Source organism: Ipomoea nil, unplaced genomic scaffold (assembly GCF_001879475.1).
Source record: "Ipomoea nil cultivar Tokyo-kokei standard unplaced genomic scaffold, Asagao_1.1 scaffold0684, whole genome shotgun sequence".
In the NCBI taxonomy this organism is placed as follows: domain Eukaryota; kingdom Viridiplantae; phylum Streptophyta; class Magnoliopsida; order Solanales; family Convolvulaceae; genus Ipomoea; species Ipomoea nil.
Window position 1 is genome coordinate 1,672,802 of NW_017617112.1, and position 22,634 is coordinate 1,695,435.

The 22,634-nt window shown below is 36.5% G+C and overlaps 1 protein-coding gene across 2 annotated transcripts; it reads left to right on the plus strand.

Annotated features, from left to right (window-relative positions):
* The first annotated feature begins 3,355 nt into the window (after window positions 1-3,355).
* On the plus strand, window positions 3,356-22,411 carry LOC109175217 (DNA topoisomerase 3-beta). Of its 2 annotated transcripts, XM_019324476.1 has the most exons (15): window positions 3,356-3,515; window positions 3,603-3,659; window positions 4,971-5,074; window positions 5,208-5,301; window positions 11,997-12,096; window positions 15,860-16,100; window positions 16,210-16,372; window positions 16,468-16,587; window positions 16,719-16,798; window positions 17,851-18,129; window positions 18,637-18,805; window positions 19,405-19,533; window positions 19,658-19,870; window positions 20,768-20,947; window positions 21,616-22,411. In XM_019324476.1, the coding sequence occupies exons 1-15, from the start codon at window positions 3,495-3,497 to the stop codon at window positions 22,261-22,263; spliced, it is 2,598 nt and encodes an 865-aa protein (XP_019180021.1). In that variant the 5' UTR covers window positions 3,356-3,494; the 3' UTR covers window positions 22,264-22,411. The 2 variants fall into 2 exon arrangements, with proteins under 2 accessions (XP_019180021.1, XP_019180022.1); XM_019324477.1 differs by lacking the exons at window positions 3,356-3,515; window positions 3,603-3,659 and having other exon boundaries at window positions 4,987-5,074; window positions 5,213-5,301.
* The last annotated feature ends 223 nt before the right edge of the window (window positions 22,412-22,634 follow it).

Genomic DNA, 22,634 nt, shown 5'->3' on the forward strand with positions numbered 1-22,634 from the left:
GATGCATTCACTGATGAAGTTAATCGAACACGATAGTCTTGTTTTGATTGCTCCAACTGTTTTGATACACAAACGTGTATGTGTTGCTCTTGAGTCATATAGTCTTGACAAACTTGTACGTTGCTTGCGTGAACACTATTATGATTACCAAATGTGCACGCAACGTTTCCGGCCCTTTTCTCCGAAGTGTTGAATCCTTCTATAACAAATGACTCTCCTCCTGCTTGTTGTCCGCTGCTTCCATCTTTGAATAAATAACAACATAAACAATATGCTGCATCTTCTGATACACTATACTCCAACCAATCTTTAAACCATTTAGGATTAAACCTCCTATTGACACGTGTAATCACTCTAGTAGGAAAAACATGATTTTTTGGTTGACAAGGACCCATTTGTAAATATCTTCGTCGCATAATATCCCTATCATTGATATTATATTCATAAATGCTTTTCCTTTTAGGCGGATCAACTTCAAGTTCATCTATGTTAACTTCAATAAGCGGCCTTGTACTTACACTTCGCGACTACATTAACTAGATGAATCCTCAAAAGTTGATTTTCTTTTAAATAAATTTTCCATAACTAAACCAACATAATTAAGTAAGTAAATTAACATAAGCATCTTACTAGTATTTACAATTATCAAGTAATCAATTAGTAATTAGTTATCAACAAATAACAAATAACATAAAAAATCAGTATGACACTATTTACAGATTAACAAATAAAATAAGCAAACTAGTACTTACAGATTAACTAATTAGTTAATTACTAATCCACATTAACAGATTAAGTAATTAGTAATTAACTAGGATAATCCACACTTAATAAATAATAATTAACAGATTATCAATTGAATTAGCAAACAAATATATTATTATGATTTAGGTGCAATATTATATATAATGTGTTCAGTATCCATACCTGCAGTAGTTTCCTTCCACCAATTCACCAAACATTACATAAGTTATAAAGTAGACATCAAAGCCTTGGCTGCTTCATCATCTGAAGAGGCATTCAAGCATTATCATCTATTCATCTTGAAATCTTGAATACCCAGAGCCATAAACTAGACCTAAATGGAGGAGTGACAAAAACAAAATTAGGCAAAAAAAATATATCAAAAAATTAGGGTAATTTCAAATTAGGAAAATCATAATTAGGGCAAACAAAAAATTAGGGCAATTAGATAAACAATTGAATTAATTTTTGAAATTAATATTTATAATTTAAGGGGGGAGATTGTGAGAAGTTGATGTTCATAGTAATGGTACTAATAGAAGGGTCGAAGAATGAAGAAAAGTAGAAAACCAATTAACCAAACCTGATGGTTGGTGTCAAGTTGAGTGGCGAGAGCGCGGTGGGCGGTGGTGAGGCGGTGGACCGGCAAGGGCGGCATGAGTGTATGGAGGTGGTGCCCTGGTTGCAGTCGCAGAGGAGGTGGTCGCAGTCGCAGAGGAATTAACGGAAGAAACGCAATACAAGGCAGCCAAAACTTAGTCTGTAAGGAGAACAAATGTATATATATATATATATATATATATATATATATATATATATATATATATATATATATATATATATATATATATATATATATATATATATATATATATATATATACAAATTCATTTTTATTCAAATTTTTGTCTATTTTATGATTTGTAAGGATGTTCTGATGTTATTTGTAAGTGTAAAAAATATTACACGTAAATCCACTTAAAGTTGGCTCAAATTAATTTTCAAAATAATTAGTGGTTAGGTTCTGGACCTAGTCCAATATCTGTGTCAGTAGAGTCTGGTAGGTCAGAAGATTTGAAGCTCATTCAACATTACATTTCGGTTAATACCCTATTTACAAGGTGCTTTAAATCTAGAGGAGCAGCTTAAATTGAGGAGTTAAGGGCTGCATGATTTGAGATCAAGGAGGCTTTACACTACCTCTATAAAATGTTACTTTGTTTAACATTTTATTTTGCACTTTAATGAGTTAATCTATTGAGTTTATTCCTCATACTCTGCCCAATTATTCAATCAATATATACGAGTGAAGAATGTTTCTCAATTGGTTCATGTTGTGGAGAAGATAGCATGCACGTCAAGTTCATGGTGGTGTTGGAGTAGGCTCTAGAGTAGTTGTAGTTTATACTTTAGAGTGTAACATACTCTCCTATTGTACTCCTGTTGTTCATCTAGTGGATTTGGGTTGACGTGAGTGTCCCCTCAGATGTAGGAGTGAGGCTCCAAACTGCGTGAATATTTACTAATGCACGATTCCATTTATTGCTTTTATAATTAGTTTCTTTATTATGTCTATAATAGATAACTCCAGTTTAATAATTGAATTAAATTTTAATAGAAACCTTTAGGCTATCTCTTGCATTCAAGATCCACAAGCTTTTTCATTATTTGTCAATGTATTCTAATACCATTTTAAATTATCAAAATGAATTTATGATAAATTGCAGACATTCCTCATTTCCTTGCATGTTATTTATTTACCTATTTATTTATTTATTTATTTATTTATATTCCAATTACATTCGCATCCAATTCATTTACAAATTTTCACCTTGCATTTCATCCATTTTAAGTAAATGTGGAATTGAATGATAGAGAATTTGGTGAATCCTTGCTCACCTCTAAGGGGGTGTTTGGTTCAAGTTATATAAGATAACTAAGGTTATATTTGATTGGGAATATAAGATTTCTATGTTTGGTTTAGGTTATGTAATTTTCATAGGGAATGTCACATAACCTCCAGACATAATTTTTAGCTATTGGAAGGGAATATGAGATACCCTTTGAGGGGGCATTTGGTTCACGGAATGTTAGATTACCTTAGGGAATGTTAGATTACTGGGAACGTTATATTACTAGGAATGTTAGATTCCTGTGTTTGGTAAAAACTGGGTTATATATAATATAAACCTGTTTGGTTGATGAATTGTTGGGAATGTTATAGTGGTTATTTTACCTTAATGCCCTCATATTACAAATCATCTTGCAAAGTCAATGGCAAATTTTGTAAAATAACAAGGGAATCTTATATTACCTAAGGAGAAGAAGATTATCACATTCCCTCAAAATTAGAAAAAATCTGATGTGGAGGGTAAATTAAATAACATTCCATGGAAAAGTTGGATAACTTCAACCAAACAAAAGAATCTTGTGTAACTAGCCAAATATAACCTTGATTATCCTAGATAACCCGAACCAAACGCCCCATAAGTATAACAATTGATTCGTATTACCTTGGCTTCTTAGAACTTAATTGGAGCAGATTTAAGCCCATATTCAATTTGGACCTTGGAGAAGGGGCCGATGAAGTGTTGACTTTTGATACGAGAACCCGCTCGCATAGTCGCGCTGCTAAATGGTTCGGGTCAAACCATTACGGGTCCTGGGGTTGCCTCGAAGGTTTCATACTCCATCATACTACCCGTTAAATCCCAAACCGGTGAAGAGTTTGCTTTGCAGTTTGCTCATCAATGGCGCCTAAAGTTCTCATGGTCAGAGAATCGCCCTCCCCCTCCCTTTTCCCTTTTCAAATATTTTTGCTCATTTTCTGCATATTTTGACGCCTTTTGAGCTTTCAGGTGGCAGAAAAGCCCAGCATTGCTCTGTCGATTGCGTCTGTACTCTCTGGTGGCCAAGTATGCATACCCTTACTTTTCTTAGTTGGTTTATTAAGTCCTGTTGTTTCTTTTTCGTGGCGCTAAATGTGGGGAAGAAAAGATTGAAAATTAAAAATAGAAAATGTTTCATTGGGTTCTCTGGGCATTTTAATTATATGAATTGGGAAGTACTGAAGTAGTCAAAAGCATAAATCAGAAGATTTTATGGGCAAACTTAATCAGTTGTTGTGGTTGGATGTTTGAAAATAATCACAACTCAGCTCAACGAAGCATTGATCTGTGGATTCTATTTCATAGTTTATTTCTCTTTAATGCTAATTTAGTCATTACTGCTCAAAGCAAAAAAAAAAAGGAAGAGAACTTGAGGTAATCGAGGGAGGGCCTGATAGAATGTTGCATTGTAGCCTGCTTTTCTTCTTAATTGGAGAATGCTGTAGCTAGGTTTCTGATCATTTATTAAAAACTGACCTGGGAAAGCTTTTTCTTGAATGTTTTTTCCCACAAATTTTAAATGAGATTTGAATATATGTGTATATCATTATTATTAGATGACAAAGCAATGCCCTTGCCTCAGTTAGTTATGGATGCTACATAGAATAGGCAGATGGAGTGTTTATTTATTTATTTATTATTTTTTTTTATTTTTAATAATATATGGAGAAATTTATAGTATCTATTTTTCCAGAAGAAAATTCTACGGCCTTTCCCCAACTTGAATGACCCACTTTGACTAAGCATGGATATTAAGAGTTTAGTATTGATTGATTGATTGATTGATTTATTTTTAAAATTATCTGAGTTGATATATCATAATAATAAAGTACTCTGTAACTAGTGGAATATTTTGACGTATAACCTGTAAGGAAAACATCATATCGAGGTTAAAGTAGTCTGTCTTAGAAACAAATTGAATTCTTGGAGATTGTAATCTTTACATTTAGATAAAGGGCCCATTAATTTCAGGACACTCCAGAATAAAAACATTAAAAAGTGGATCATTTGAAATATGACAAAGGGAGTACTATACTTAGGACTCATGGCTATAAGTAGGGGCAAGATCTAGGAAATGTATTAGTATTTCTACTGTAAACAGTGAAAGCACAGTAAATCCTGAGTTAGGCCTTAATCTTGCATGCCCTGGTTTCTTATTTTTTCGGTATAAGTTCATTCTTGCTGAATTCTATGAACATATTTCTAATTTAAAAATTTTGTCCGTGAAATGAATTAATTGCACTTCTTGTCGTTCTATCATCCTTAGCTTTCTTCAATTTGCTTGAGCTGAAATCTTTTAAAAATGGCATTGCTTCACATATTGCATATTTGGTGCAGATGTCAACACGGAGGGGTAGTACTGATGTGCACGAGTTTGATGGAATGTTTCTTGGTTCTCGTGCTCAGTTTAGAGTGACTTCAGTGATTGGTCATGTGTTCAGGTTTGCAATTATTTCAAATCATGATAAGTACATTCAATCGTATTTGCTTGCTTCAGTGATATACTTGCTCCCTATATCTCTACTATATGAGTGAGCAAATGTAATTTTAAGTTTTCTGTTTTTGACAATTCAGTGTAGATTTTCCAGCATCATATCAAGATTGGGCATCTACAGACCCTTTGAGTCTTTTCCAGGCACCAGTTCGTAAGGCGGAGACAAATCCAAAGGTAGGGAGTTCTCTTTGTTTGTCTGATGTAGTAGTAGTAGTAACAAGAAGAGAAATTTTTAGCCAATGGCATTTATGTAGAGAAAGTGGTCGGAAAATATTACACTAGTAGGTCAAAATTTTGTCCACAAAGAAGCAGGAAATTGAAGAGACTGATGGTTTCTTAGCTTATGGTAAATTGTATTGGGAGAAGTTGTTTAGGGTTTCAAAATTTGGTGGAAATAAAAAGAAAACTTTCTTGTTCTCACTCCTAGAAACCCTAAATCCCTATTGCATCAGACACTTGAGAAGAAATCCATTTCACAATTCAGTAGTAAGTTTCTTTGAAAATTCTTTATTACTCAACTCTGAGAAATTAAAACTGTGAAAGTGTAAAGGGTTTCATCTATTTCATCACATAGAACTGTACAGATTACAATAATTTATACTGGAAAACTAGCTATAACCTAATGGGCCTACTGTAACGGGCCTAGGGTTTCAATACTCCCCCTCAAGTTGGAGAGTAGATCATAAGCTCCAAGCTTGTTACAAATATATTCAACTCTAGGAGCTCTAAGGGATTTCGTCAAGATATCAGCTAACTGATCTGCAGAATTGACGAAGCTAGTTTTAATACACCCTGACACAATCTTCTCTCTAATGAAGTGGCAGTCAACCTCAATGTGTTTAGTCCTTTCATGATAAACATGATTTGACGCGATGTGTAGAGCTGCTTGATTGTCACATATCAACGTCATTTGGGCAACATTGCCACATTGCAATTCTTGTAGTAGGTGTTTAAGCCACATAAGCTCACATGTGGCAAGCGCCATGGCTCGATATTCTGCTTCAGCACTGGACCTAGCAACCACATCCTGCTTCTTACTTTTCCAAGATATGAGATTACCTCCAATGAGAATACAATAACCTGAAGTAGAGCGTCTGTCAAACGGGCAACCAGCCCAATCTGCATCACAATACCCAACAACTTGTAAATGTCCTCTATCTTCATATAATAAGCCTTGTCCTGGTGCTCTCTTGATATACCTTAGAACACGAACAACAGCATCCCAATGAGAATCACAAGGTGTCTCAAGAAACTGACTCAACACACTAACTGCGAAGGAGATATCCGGTCGTGTGATCGTGAGATAATTCAGTTTTCCAATTAATCTCCTATATCGCTCTCGGTCAGGCAATGGCTCCCCCTGTCCTGGTAGGAGTTTAACATTCGGATCCATTGGATTATCAACCGGTCTACTGTCCAGCATGCCAGTTTCTTCTAAGATATCCAAGGCATACTTCCTTTGAGAAATAACAACACCACTGCTAGATTGAGCCACTTCAATTCCAAGAAAGTATTTCAGCTTACCCAAATCCTTAGTCTGGAACCGACTAAAGAGATACTCCTTCAATTGAAATATGCCCTCTTGATCACTCCCTGTAATAACAATGTCATCCACATATACTACAAGGTATATGCATTTCTCATTAGAATGACGATAGAAAACAGAATGATCAACCGCACTTCTTGTCATACCAAACTCACACACCACAGAACTAAACCTTCCAAACCAAGCTCGTGGAGATTGCTTTAAACCGTATAAAGAACGGTGAAGTTTACATACCAGACCAGACTCCCCCTGAGCAACAAACCCAGGTGGTTGCTCCATATAAACCTCCTCGTGAAGATCACCATGAAGAAAGACATTCTTGATATCCAGCTGGTGTAAGTCCCAATGATGAATGGCTGCCAAAGACAAAAGTAACCGAATTGAAGCAATTTTAGCAACCGGGGAAAAAGTATCAGTATAATCCAAACCAAAAATCTGAGTATAGCCTTTCGCCACCAGTCGAGCCTTAAGACGATCAATTGCACCATCAGGGCCCACTTTCACCGTATAAATCCATCTACAACCAACCACAGTTTTACCAGGAGGAAGAGGAACCAACTCCCACGTGCCACTAGACTGGAGGGCCTCCATATCTGTTAACATGGCTTGACGCCAACCTGGATCCGAGAGAGCCTCACGAGTGGATTTGGGTATAGACACAGAAGATAGGTGAGAAAGAAATGCAAAGTAAGGGGACGAGACACGGTGATAACTCAGAAAGGTATATATAGGATGGGGGTTACGAGTAGAACGTGTACCTTTTCGAACAGCAATAGGTGCCTCAGTGAGATCAGTGTCAGATTGCAGTGGAAGTGGTGGAACCGCAGCCGGAGGATCGGACAGCACTGGCAAGTCACTAGGGACCTCAGGAACTGCAGGGCGAGGACGCTGGTGATAAACCTGAAGGGGCGGGTTTAGAGCAGTCGGTTGAGCTGGAGGAACAGTGGACTGGACAAGAGGAAGTGGATCAAGATAAGGTACGGGGAGCACCTCAGAGACAGGGATCGTGTCTCCTGATGAGGACTGGAAAAACGGTGTGGACTCAATAAAGGTGACATCTGCGGACACAAAGTGACGCTTTAGTGCTGGAGAATAACACCTATAACCCTTTTGGACACGGGAATAACCCAAAAAGACACACTTGACTGCTTTAGGATCTAATTTGGATCGACCTGGAGTCATGTCATGAACAAAACAAACACACCCAAAAACACGAGGATGAATAGGGAAAGGATCAACAGAAGGACACACAATGGAATATGGGGTGTCATTGTTAAGAGCAGAAGATGGCATGCGATTGATCAGGTAACAAGCAGTAAGGATAGCATCAGCCCAGAATTGGGAATGAACATGGGAGTGTAACAACATAGTACGGGCAATTTCTACTAGATGTCTATTCTTACGCTCAGCCACCCCATTCTGCTGAGGTGTGTAAACACATGACCTTTGATGCAATATACCACGAGATGTCATATATGACTGAAAAGGATGAGAGAGATATTCTTTAGCATTATCACTACGCAAAATACGAATGAGTTTGCCAAATTGAGTTTGTATTTCAGCACAAAAAGTTTGAAAAATTTGAAACAATTTAGAACGATCTTTCATAAGGAAAACCCAAGTGCACCTTGAATAATCATCAATAAAGGTTACGAAATAACGAAAACCCAAAATAGAGTTGACACGACAAGGACCCCATATATCTGAATGAACTAAATCAAAGAGGGACGCAGCCCGATTATTGACTCTTCTCGGAAAAGACCTACGTGATTGCTTTCCAAGATGACACGACTCACAATCAAAAGACTCAATAGACAGACTTGGGATCATCCGTTTTAGTTTAGAGAGACTAGGATGACCCAAACGACTATGAATAAGTAAAGGAGACTCTGTAGAGGTAGAAGCAACAACATCACCACCCCGCATGTAATAGAGGCCCTGTGACTCATTGCCGGTGCCAATCACCCTCCCTGTACTGCGATCCTGCACAACAACCGAATCAGCACAAAAGGTTATGGAACAATTGAGAGTACGGGTAATTTTACTCACAGAGATAAGGTTGAAAGGACTGTTAGGGACATATAAAACAGACTCCAAAGAAAAAGACGATATAGGGGAAGCCTGACCAACACCAATTGCTGGTGTTTGATGACCATTAGCTAAGGTGACCATGGGCAAAAGTCTTAGACTTAGACACATTATGCAAAAGAGAAAGGTTACTGGAAATGTGATCTGAAGCACTTGAGTCCAATATTCAAGAGTTTGGAGTATTGGTGTGTGAAAGACAAACCAAAGACGAAGTACCAGCATTAGGTGTGGAAGATTCAAGGCGGGATGCTGCTTTAAGCTGGAGATACTCTTCATATTCCCTAGAGGTCATCTCAATTGGAGTAGAGGTTGGTTCATGAGTCTGACTCTCGGATGCAGTGGCCTGGACCAGATTAGCAGAACGGGGAGGTCGACCATGTAACTTCCAACAACGATCTTTGGTATGACCATCTTTGTGGCAGTATTCACACCGAGGACGTCTGCCACGACGAACACCACCACCACTAGATGGTCCAGAAGGTCCTCTATCCACAGCCCGAGTAGCTAGAACTAATGATTCTCCAATAGGCTCAATCGAGGGAGCTGAGGCAACACGAAGCAGTCTGGCAGCGGTGTCAGTGAAAGTAGGCATATTAGGACTAGATAGAATCTGATCACGAATGTGAACCTGATCAGGCCGAAGGGCAGCCAAGGTCAACACCATAAAGAACTTATCACACTGCTTCGCATGATTTTCTAACATCTCCTGATACGAAAGTAAATTATTATACTCCTGTTGTAGAGCTTCAATCCGACCCAAGAAATCCTGTGTACTTGTATCAGCAGTGGAACGGAAGTTAAGCATATTAGATATAAGGGAATATAGCCTTTGGATATCATTAGTATACAACGACTTAGCTTTATTCCACACATCATAACAAGTTTCACGTAAATAAGATATAGTTTAGGGTCAATGGATTGCCACAACATATTGCACAATAACGCATCTGACTTTTCCCAATCTGATTTCTTCGATTCTTCAATTTCCCCAACCTTTTTGGTTAGATGATCAGACATCCCCTGGCCTTTGAACCAGAGTTTCACAGACGCGGCCCACGATGTGTAGTTTTCACTCCCAACCAATTTGTCCATAGTAATGGTGGGATAAGAGGTAAAGGAAGCCATAGAGATTACCCACAAAAAAAATAACACATTGTTTCTCTCTGACCGGCGGTGAACGGCGGCGGTGGGCGGCGGCGAGGGAAACGGTCAATACTCCCGGAAGCGCCTCGTTGAGACGAATCCAACGGCGGTGGCGGTGTCGCGATCGGAGGCCGGAGGAGAGAGATCTGGCCGGAAAAGTGAGCGGCAGTCCAGCGATGTCGGCGGCGCGTGGCCGCGCGTGCGGCGGAGATCGGCGACCGGATTCCTGCTGTAGGCTCGCGACGACGGTCCGGTAACCCCTGTGGTGTTACTTTGGAAGAAAAACCACAAGGTGGACGTCGGAACAGTAAGACAGTCGCGGCGGCAGTGTGGCTCCGGTGGCGGCAGCGGCGGCGACGGCGGTGGGAGGGAAGAAAGGGATTATTTAGGGGTTAGGCTCTGATACCATGTGAAAGTGTGAAGGGTTTCATCTATTTCATCACATAGAACTGTACAGATTACAATAATTTATACTGGAAAACTAGCTATAACCTAATGGGCCTACTGTAACGGGCCTAGGGTTTCAACAAAAACTATTACAAACAGATTTTTTGTGGATTCTGAAATGCCTGATGACCCTGATTCATAGAAGCTCCAATGAGACTAGCTGACCTTTTTGTGTGTATTTCAAACTCAGTTAACATATTTCCACCTTTACTTAACCTTGACATGTAAATAATGTTTTAAATGATAGAAATTCAGAATCAACAAGTGTTCCATAAAATGAAGGGAATTACAATAGAGCATAACACCACCCTTTTTTTGTCCATAAAGGGATGGTAAATTCCTAGAATTTCTGAAATTACAAAAATGCTCATGATTTCTAGAAACTGAATAAATACTCTTGACAACAAACTTGCTTTCCTTTTACTGTTCAATGTTCTGCTTTACTGTCCATTCTGGTTTTGTTCGTACTTTTCCATCCACTATCTTGCTTGCTCTAACATAATCGAATTTATTCCACTTCTGGTTGCTTGACTATAGTGACATTTCCACTTTTGGCCTTCAATTTTGATTTGTTCCACTTTTAGTCTTCCATTTATAAAAACGTTTCACTTTTAGTCCTAAGTACTCAAAATGCCCTCACTTTGTGAAAATTTACCAAACCTCAGCTTACTAGTAATACTACATTTAAGGGAATTTGAGCTAAAAGTGGAACATTTTTAAAAATCAACGACTAATGCTAAACATATCAAAGCTGAAGACCAAAAGTAAAAATGCCATTAAATTCGAGAGATCAAGTGTATAATAAACTCAACAAAATCTTTACAACAGTAAAAGCATTAAAATGGGATATTTTCTAGCTCATCAACATAAAATGGTTGTTTGCTATAAGTTGCACCAACTGTCTTGGTTTCCTAATATATTAATAAGAATTTGAACTTCATGTAAGTATGTAACTGCTGAAATTCGTTTTGCGTGTGTGTGAGTTGTATGGTATTTTTTTGAGCTCCGAAATATGTTTCGTGGCACAAGTTTATTTTCATTTACAATCTCACTAACTAGGTCAGAGCTAGAAATGCTTAAAATCCTACACCCTCAGCAAATTATGGTTAGCTATTAACAGAATTGCTGATTTGTTTTTCAAAAGAAAAGAGAAATGGTTATGCAAATTACAGAAAGTCTCTTACTTCATAATCTGTTTCACCATCATATTGCCCCATATTGTTTACTTTTCCTTTTGTCTCTTGTGTTGGGTTCATTGAATTTAGTAGTGAGAAGGATAACACCATGCCCTTATACTCCAGCGTTTACCATAGCTTTTGGTAGGTATCTGTATCCATTAAGAATTTATTGGAACCCATTAACTGGCACTCCAGCATGATGAAGCTGACAACAGGTCTCTCTATCTCGGAAAGCTACCTCCAATTAATGAATGGTTCAGCAACTTAGTTTATAACCAGTGAACAAACTATTTTCTTTAAGAGATTGTCTGTGTATGTCTCCTTTAAAGTTTTAACATATATCATTGGGAGTTTGTTATTTATTTTAGCTTGTATTATAGTCATTTTGAAGAAGCAGATAAAATGTAAATTGTATCTATCTGTTGTTTAGATTGATAGAGTTGGCTATCTAACCTCCTGGAAACAAGGCTCACATTTGTAGGCATATAAGCCAAGAAGCTCGTGGTTGTGGACAACTAGTGTTGTGGTTGGACTGCGATCGTGAAGGAGAAAATATATGCTTTGAAGGTATCCCTCTCAATAAGATTGTTTCCCTCCGTCCCATTTTATGTGTCTTACTTTCCTTTTTAGTTTGTCCCAAAATGTTGTCCACTTTCCAAAATTGAACATCACCATCATTCTACTTTTTTCAAATTACCCTTCTAGCTTTTGCTTTCTTTATTGTTTTTATTTCCAAAAGTGAAAAAGTGAGGGGCATAATTGGAAAGTGCATAACATTTACTTTAATTCATTAAAAAGCGTGCAAAAAGTAAATGAGACATCCAATTCGGGACGGAAGGAGTAATATATAATACCTGAAACTACTTATATATGTATGTGTGCGTGTGTACATATACATATAGTACCTGAAACTTGCCTACAACACATTTTCAATAAATTTCTTAGAGTCTCAGGACTACAAACAAAATGTGCCAAACCAGAGTCTTATAGAGAGCTAGTCAGTAGTCAGCTAGGTAGGTGGCACTATACTTGCAAAAAAAATGCACAAATCAAGGCTGAGTTACCTGAGTAAGCTAATAGTAAAATTGTAAAAATGAAGAAATAATTATAATTATATTGTACTTGATACTTAAAAATATCAATGTTCTAGAGGTGGCAATGTGGGTGGTTTACATTCCAACCCACCCAAACCACCCATCTTTAAACTTGTCTAAAACTCCAAACCACCGAAATAACCTGTACTTCAACCTTTTTTTGAGCCACCCAATATAACCCATGGTTAATTTGGGCTGGTTGAAAAGCTGCCCAATTTTTCTTCAACCCATTTGTCGCCTATCCAATATTCCCTTAAAAATCCTTGATCTAAATCTGACTAAGTAGTGTACCTAGTATTCCTTAGCTGTTCCGACAAAAGATCCAACGGATGCACATAATAGAAAGTAAGCTAAAATAACACCAGATTTAACATAGTTTGAAGATTTCCTAATTTTCGACCTGCGGGGCAGACACCTTAAGGTGATAGCCAAATTCACTATAGTAATTTTAAATACAAGATACACGGATTTTACACAACTTGTGAAACTTATCTACAATTGCAACCCTAATCTAGTATCACTAGGAATTCGGAATACAGGAACCCTACCTATTCTTCATGAGAAAAGTCAGAAAACACCCTTCTGACCCAAAAACAGATGACAGTAGATGATGAGAATTTTGTTGCTTGAGAAATTCTGTTCAGCGCACAGTATTGGTAGATAACCCTCAAGCTCTCAAGGTGTTCAGGATGCAAGAACACATGCCTTTTTCTTGGAATCATCAAGAGAAGTTTCAATCAAATTCAAAGATCAATCTGTGTTTTGCCAAAATAATATTCCCTAGAATTAAATTGACATTTACATTCTGTATCAATACTTAAAACCAGCATGATGGGTGTTGCTCTTAATAGCAAGGAAAGAGGCCAAGATCTATAGTTAATTGCTTGACATGCTTTCAACATAATTGCTGATTGTTTAGAGAGCACAATGTTTCACTCTGTATTATTTACAGCTTTTTAAAGTGGGATCAATGGGTTTGTCTTAGGAATCTAGAGAGTTTCCTTTATTGAGCTAGTTATATTGATTATGTTGCTTGTTTATTGTTAATCATATTTTTTCTTTAAACCAGTTTTTAGATTACATGATTATTAGAATTCTTAGAATTTCAATTGTGTATAAATGGAGAGCCTCCATCAGATGGTGTGAACTTCTGGATTAAAACTGGTATCGCCTCATGTGCAGTCATTAAAACTGAAAAACCATAAAAATTTCTTATCTGGCAAACCTTGAAATTCAGATTTCCGATATATTATTCTCTCTATACCAGTATACCATGGCCTGCTATTCCACTTTCCATTGCCCCATGAAATTGCTGTAAGCACAATTCTCAGAGAAACTATGATAGACTATCTTTCATTTGAAGTATTTAGTTCTGTTGAGTTAACAAGCACTTGATGGGCTGTTCATGACTAGACTCTTTGGTGCCTGACATAATGCCACATGCTTATTATATAGATCAAGACTTTGTTTCTTTAGTGATAAGGTGATTTGAACAATGAAGACAAATGGAATTTGGCCATTGAAATTTTGGCTCAAATATTTGAGCAGCAATTTTAGATGTGGCATTTTGCATGTAACTATGTAAGTAATGCTGGATCTTGATTCTAGGGGTCAAAGTGAAAGCCATCATACTGATCATGGATAAGATTCAGAAATTTGTTTCTTATCAAAGTTCTCTTAGGCAGACTTGAAAAAAAAAAAATAAAATAAAATAAAATAAAATAAAATAAAAAAAAAAATATATATATATATATATATATATATATATATATATATATATATATATATATATATATAATGGCCATAACATAGGTGAACTTATATAGAATAAAAAAATAGCATGCAAAATAAATTGCTGGAAAATTGGGAGTAGGGAACAGCATGTGTGAAAGTGATACTGTATTGGATCTTTCCAAAGGAATGAAGGATTATTAATTTATTTCTTTTTAAAATTTTGATTTTTCTATCAAATCTCTTACCAGTTTGTTTTTCACTCATTTGTGGTTTACATTTCCCCTATACTTTTGCAGTTTCTGTTCTTATTCACATTATGTGCTTTTCTATCATTTTTGTTGAACTTTGTCCCCACAACTTGCTATTCATTTTTGTTTTGGTATTTTAGTCATATATGGGGCATTAGTTTAAATCTTGTTTCTTTCTTTTCTCATCCCTCTATTTCTCTTTTAAAATTTTCCTTTTATTTCTTCTCCCTTACACATCAATGAATGTTGCTAATTATGTATTAAGTAAATCAACCATGCTTCACCACCAACCCCAAACTTTATTAGATCGAGGCTTAGTTGACCTGAGCTGAGTTATGCAGCCATGTTCCATAGAAAATTACACATAGGATGGGACAATCTGACTGTGCTGTTCAGACAACAGCAAATCCAAGAGGTGACTACATATGTAGGATATTTCAGCTAGTTTATGACGTTATGGGCCAAGGTAAAGATGTGAATTGTCTATTAATTCTTGCAAGTTGGGGTCTTCTGCAATTTTTTTCTCTTGGTTTAGTTTATTAATGCCAGAAAGTGCTTGCTTTACTTCAGAGTAGGCACACTTCTGGTTTGTAGAGCCAAGAAGAAAGTTAGGAAGGAGACTCCTGATGTGCTTGATTTTGGAGGAATGGAACCAACACATTTTTGGAGTAGGATTTCATATAACATATTGATGCTTCATTGCTTCCTTAATTCCTTATTTCTTAAGCCTTTTAAGTTCATGAGTGTTAAGAGCCCCACATTGATAAAATAAGAGAAAATATATGGGTTTATAAGGCCATGGGTTAGACTAGCTAATTGGTTGGATTCAATCTTTTAGTGTGGTTTGGCCCATGTGCATTATAGCCCAATTGAGTGACCCTAGCCCAATCTTAAATTATAACAATGAGCACAATATTGTTTCACTCTTTTTGTAGAATTTCCTTGGTGCTGTTACTGACACACAACGAAAAGTATAGGACCTTTATAAAACCCTAAGAAGTTGGGTCTAAAGTTGCAGTTAATCCTTATTTGTTAATTTCTCATATATCCATATATGATATTTACATTTGGAATTGCAACTTTGCAGTCAATTTTAGAGCACATATATGATATGTCCATTCTCAATTGTATTGAGTTGGCGAAGTTGCTAGGCTGATGCATTAAAAGTATTTGATTTAAACTACTTCTTAAAGTCTTTCTTGGAGCTCTTGTTTGATGTTTACTTGGTTCTGCTTTTACTATTATTTGTTTCAGTGATTGAATGCACTGGATTTCCATGGAATGATGGGAAAAGAGTTTACCGAGCTCGATTCTCTTCTGTTACTGAAAAGGATATTCTGAAGGCCATGAATAGCCTTGTTCTGCCTAACAGAGATGAGGCATTGTCTGTAGATGCACGTCAGGAGATTGATCTGAAAGTTGGAGTTGCATTTACACGTTTCCAGACCAGCTATTTCAATGGGAAATATGGCAATCTTGATGCAAGAGTTATCTCGTAGGTCCTATATATGTGTGCATTAATCTTCAATTGCCATTTGCATCCTGCTCCATAAGGAGATATAGTTTTCATAACTACTGTTATGATATCATTCCTCTGTGTTCAGCTATGGGCCCTGTCAAACTCCTACCCTTGGATTTTGTGTAGAACGCTACCTGCAAATTACCACATTCAAGCCGGAGAAGTTTTGGATGGTGCATCCATATATAATGTATAAGGGATATGAACTTAAATTAGGATGGGAACGCAACAGGTTGTTTGATGCAGACGTGAGTTCATTTAATTAAATTTCTTATAGAATTGAATCCATTGAACCTATGTTTCCTATCAATGTGTATATGCAAACCTTGTCCTACTATCACAGGTTGCTATGATGTTTCGGGATGTAATAAAAGAAGGTGGAATCATGAAAGTTGTTCGTATATCTGAAAATCATGAGTCCAAAGCTCGCCCTTCTGGTCTGAACACAGTTAATCTTTTAAAGGTCAGAGCTTGAAGGTTTCCAACTGTTTTCTTTATTTTTTTTTGACTGAGATTTTCAACAATTTATGGTCAGATAAACACATTAGTCCATAAACACATAAATTGATTATGATGATCTCTTTACAATTTCAGGTTGCTTCAAGTGCATTAGGCTTTGGCCCGCATTTGGCTATGCAATTAGCTGAGCGTCTATATACACAAGGTTTCATCAGGTTTTTCCTACTTATCAGTTTGCTATCATATTATTATTATTATTATTATTATTATTATTATTATTATTATTATTATTATTATTATTATTATTATTATTGTTGTTGTTGTTGTTATTATTATTATTATTATTATTATCCTTAACCATGATTATTGTAGATGGATGTAACATTAGTTGAAAATATGTTCTTCTAGATGGGCAATAATAATACTCCACAATTATAATTACATATGTTTGACTGTTTCAGTTAAGCAATTCCTAAGTTTAGACTAAGATTTGAACCCATTATGGGTATTAAGAAGTAAGAACAATGGTTTTAGTGGGAAGTGAAGCACTAGTCGGTCTGGTTTACATAAGGAAAAATGAAGATAAATGCAGAGAAGGTTATGTGTCTTGTGTAATAAGCCAGTCATTTTGCAAAATTGATTGCCCTTCAACTTAGTAAATAATGAAAATAAATGATAAAACTATTTGAAATATAGATTGATCTTCATCTCATAAAAAATTCATAAATTCTTTGTACTTTTGGTAGTAATCTGTCTTGAAAAGGGATTCAAAATAAAATTTTGTCAATAATTATTGGTATCCAGTAAGAATTAATGAACCCCAATCAGCAGCCATCCAGCACAGGATAAAGTGGATAACATATTAAGATGCTTCCCCATCCCCCCACCTGTCCCCGAAAAAACTGCCTCCAGAGAATGAATAGCTCAAAAACTTAGTTTTTAACTGGAGAGTAGTTTTGTTTTTGTTTTGTTTTGTTTTTTTTTTTTTTTGTTTTTTTGTTTTTTTGTTTTGTTTTTTTTTTTTTTTTGTATTTTAAATCTTTTTTCCAAGAGAATGTCAGAGCATGTCTCCTTTAAACATATTTCATTGAGAAATTTACTACCCATGTAAACAAACAATTCGTTCTGGAATTTACTACCCACACAGACCTACAATTCTAACTGCTGCATTAGAATAATAGACAAAAACATGTGATTATATGAGTCTTTGTTGAATTTACTAGCCAGTGCTTCTAAATCTTATTGGTTTTTTTTCTTCCTCTTCCAGCTATCCACGCACAGAAAGCACAGCTTATCCTTCTTCTTTTGACTTTAGAGGCACACTTGGGGCAATGGGACGTAATCCTGTTTTTGGTGATTATGCACAGAAGCTGTTATCTGAAGGTTATCCTAAGCCACGGGCAGGAACTGATGTAGGCGATCATCCTCCAATTACACCAATGCGTTCAGCTGCCGAAGATACGTTGGGGAATGATGCTTGGAAGCTCTACCAGTATATTTGTCAGCATTTTCTTGCAACTCTATCTCCAGATTGTAAGTATAAAAGGTAATAGCTCTTAGCTTGGAAGTTCTATCAGTATAATTGCAACAGTAGTTTACCCTTCCTCTACATATGAACCATAGCTCTTAGCTTGTACCTTGTGGTGGTGCCTATGAATTTCTATAAAATTGGACAGTTTAGTCAATTCTATATTGATATTGGGTACTGCAACATTATGTATGCCAAAATGATGCCACAAATCTTTAATTCTTCAATATATTCAAGTTATATTCAATACTAAGTATTTGCCTTGATTTATGCTCTCTTAGTCTTGGTTTATTCTTTAATAGCTAATGCCTTGATGGTGTGTGGTGACTCTATGCCTCCTTTTGAACTTCCAGTTCATGATATTTTGCACTTCTATACCATAAAATTGAATTCACTTTTTAGAAGCTAATATTCTATACTTTGATATTCACATGCTATAACTAATGCCGCCTGCCTGCCAATTTGTATTGTACTAAATTTTGTTGCAATTTGGAAATAATGTGTATGGCTTATTTGCTGTTACAGGATAAAAATTGACTTTGAATGCGGTGGAGAGTTCTTTAATTGCATTGGGCATCTTGTCACTGCAAAGGGATTCACATCCATTATGCCTTGGCTTGCAATTAGTGAGAAAAACCTCCCTGAGTTCAGTGAAGGGGAGAAAATAGCAATTTCAAAAGTTGAATTAGATGAGGTATGTTGCTTTGGGCCTTTGGCAATAAAGAATGTTTTTGAACTATCTAGTATATGGACCCTTTTATTCCTTTTGCCTAAAATAATAATGTAAAGCTTAACATTAATGGATAAAGTTGATTGAATATGCTGCATAGATATCCTATATGGATCCAGCATAGTGTGTATATGTTAGAGTAAAGAGCAGATGAGGAAGAAGCAATGCAGAAATTATGGGATTAAAATGAAAACAGACAAACAAGGATACTGTAAAGTATCAATGGATTCTTGCTCAGCTACAATTGCTTTTATTTTCTAATCAATCTTCGATGCCTTCAACACTAGGGGAGGCTCCTTATTTATAATCTAATACAATGAAGAAATTAAGTAAATTGCATAAATTATGTGATTTGTCTTCCCCTGATTTTCTGCTCCAATCCCAAGAATTATGCTCCACCTGCAAATCTGATGCTTGATTGATTGGTTACTTGCCATTTTCATTTGTATCTTGACTTAGTGCCTTATCTGTATATTTACACGATTAGAAGTTCCAACTGCAATTTATTTTACCATTTTTGCATTTATACTGAAACAGAGTATTTTTAAAATTTTAAATTTTAGGGAAACACTTCGCCTCCTGATCACCTCAGTGAAAGTGAGCTGATCTCATTAATGGAGAAACACGGAATAGGAACTGATGCATCTATTCCTGTCCATATCAACAACATATGTGAACGCAATTATGTCCAGGTTTGCAGTTTCTCCTTTTTTTTTTTTTTTTGGGTGAATTCAGTCACTTCCATGCAGCCTGAATGGGGACGAAAGTACCATGCAGTGAAATATATTTTGAAATTATAGGTGTCTTTAACTGCAGGTACAGGCTGGAAGGAGATTGGTTCCAACTCCTTTAGGTATCAGCTTGATAAGAGGCTATCAATGTATAGATCCCGATCTCTGTTTGCCTGACATTCGCAGCTTCATAGAGCACCAGATCACTCTTGTAGCTAAAGGTCAAGCAGATCATTCTTTGGTTGTGCAGCATGTACTGGAACAATTTAAAAGGAAGTTCAGCTATTTTGTTAAGCAGGTATGCAAATACTAATTTATTTTACTTTAGGTATCAGCTCTCTTAGATCATCTCCTGTAAATGTGTTAACGGATGATAGAGTAATTGTATCTCATCTTTATCTTTTCCAGCGTTTGTAATGTTTTCACTTTCATTTTGGAATAGACATCTCTCTCCCTTTGATGGTATTTAGATAGTTTCCTTTATTTCTAGGGGATCAGCTTGTTTAGTTCTTTGATTTTCACTTTATAAACTAAAAGAGTTGCAATTCAGTTGTCCAGGTTATCTTTGTATTGGCATCTTTTGCTTCTCCACAATGTTGTATTTTGACCAGTGCATGTTGATATTGACACTTGACTGGCAATAAAAACAAATGATTATGATGGCTTGGAAGTTGAAAAATCACAGTATGGTAAAGCAAGTTAAGCAACTTCTGGAACAAAATGGCCAAATTGCTTCCATGAAGTTTGCTTCTTGGGGACATCTTTTAATTGCACCTATTTGTCTTTTATGTTCTAGGAAAAGTTTGACACTGTCATAGTATGTTTCATGATTTTTGTCCATTTTTTGCATCTTCTTACTTTTTCTTTTGAGTTTTTGGACTACTGATGTATGGGTCGGGAAGGTATTGATATGGTTAAGATTCTGACTTCTGATATTAGAGCCCTTCCCCAGACCATGAACACGCTCCTACAGCTATAAATTGTTTAATACATACGCATGTATATATTTTTGTAATGGAATGCTTCATTTCAGTAAAATGTGTATTTTGCTTTGCACTTTCAATGGTTTTCTTGGAACTAGAGTTCTTAACATTGAGTATTCTCTTTGTTTTCATGACATTAGAAATGTGATTTATGCACATCATGTCCAAAGGATGGATTTATTTTCAAGCTGAACCTTGTCTTCTTGATGTAGATTGAAAATATGGATGCATTGTTTGAAGCACAGTTTTCTCCTTTGTCAGAGTCTGGGCGCCTATTGAGTAAGTGTGGCAAATGCTTGCGCTACATGAAGTATGTATCTACGCAGCCATCGCGACTATACTGCAATACGTGTGAGGAAGTTTATTATGTTCCTCAAAAGGGAGCAGTCAAGGTATTATAATTCATTACACCTCATAATCTAAACCCGTATTTTGGTATTTTCAGACTTGAAACTGTGTCAGACCTATATTATGCTCTTCCCGTGCCAGCTGTATCCTGAGGATCATAGTAGTAAATTTTCCCCATCCACATATTTCAAGTAGTACTTTTCAATTAATGATTTTCTGTTTCAGATCATACCCTTTCAAAGTCGTCATGCAGAATGAGAAAATGTTGAAATCATTAAGCAAAGTTCATAAAATGGAAGCTATATAAGGCTTTTGGATAAGCATGCTTCAATTTTATTGGAGAAAAAGAAAAACCATAACTAAAAATTCTGATGGAAATCATGGAATCAATAGGGGTCCTAAGTCGTGGTAGTATAATGGGATTCAGAAAAAACTTCAAAAAAGCAATGCCATATAAAATAGTACAAATCTTGAATATTTACAGAAAAGTGAAATATATTAGTAAACCAAGAAGCAACATGCTTTGTACAAATTGTACAAAAAAGCTTGTATAATAAGCCTTAATCTTGGAAAAATAGAAGAAAAGTGTAAACTAAGATTTGCTAGGCTATTTGCATGTGGGATGTCATCTTTTCTACCCTTATTGCACTGATTGTTTACTTCTTACTTGTATAAAATGTGAGCTAAACTCATTAATATTCTACCCTTGCAGCTCTACAAGGAACTAACATGCCCTCTGGATAATTTTGAGCTACTATTGTGTAGCATGCCTGGCCCAGAGGGCAAGTCATTTCCTTTCTGTCCTTATTGCTACAACTGCCCCCCGTTTGAAGGCATCGACACACTATTTGGTGCCCCCAAATCAGGTGGTACCGCTGGGGCTGCCAAGCTGGGGAAGGGAGTTGGAATGCCTTGCTTTCTGTGTCCGCACCCAACGTGTCAGCATTCCATGATAACGCAAGGGGTCTGTGCCTGCCCAGAATGCAGTGGAACACTTGTCCTTGATCCAGTTAGCGCTCCCAAATGGAGGCTATATTGTAATACATGCAATTGCCTCGTGTTTCTGCCCGAAGGGGCCCATCGGATTGCCACCACTAGAGACCGGTGTCCAGAATGTGACTCCACCATAATAGAAGTCGACTTCAACAAGAAAACAACTCCGTTGAAGGATGGAAGCACGCTTCATAAGGGGTGCATTCTCTGCGACGAGCTTCTGCATTCAATCGTGGAAATGAAACACGGGAAATCGTTTTCTAGGTATTCAAGGGGAAGGGGAAGGGGAAGAGGAAGAGGAAGAGGGAGGGGACGTGGGCGAGGCGGTAGAAAACAGGATCCCAAAATGAGTTTCCGAGACTTCTAGCTAGTTAGTACTATTGAGTTTTATGTGTCACTGGTTTTTCATTAGAGTATGCAAAATAGGGTAAAATTATTCGTTGTAATAGTATACTAGTGGATGGTTTGGCCACTTTTCTTTTTTAGCTTTCATACCCTTTGTATTGGAAAAAAAATTTAGTGTTCAATTTCAATTTCTAAGTATAGGAGGATATTCTCAAAATATTGTAAATTCAAAAATTGTTTTTTCTTTTAAATTAACAAAATTACTTTTAAAAGGGTTGCTATTATTTTCCTCTTCTATTTTCTTGCTATTGTCCTAGCAAATACAAAGTGTATTACCTCAGCTCCATCTATGCTATGCTCACTCATATTTGACAAATGTACCCCAAATACTTC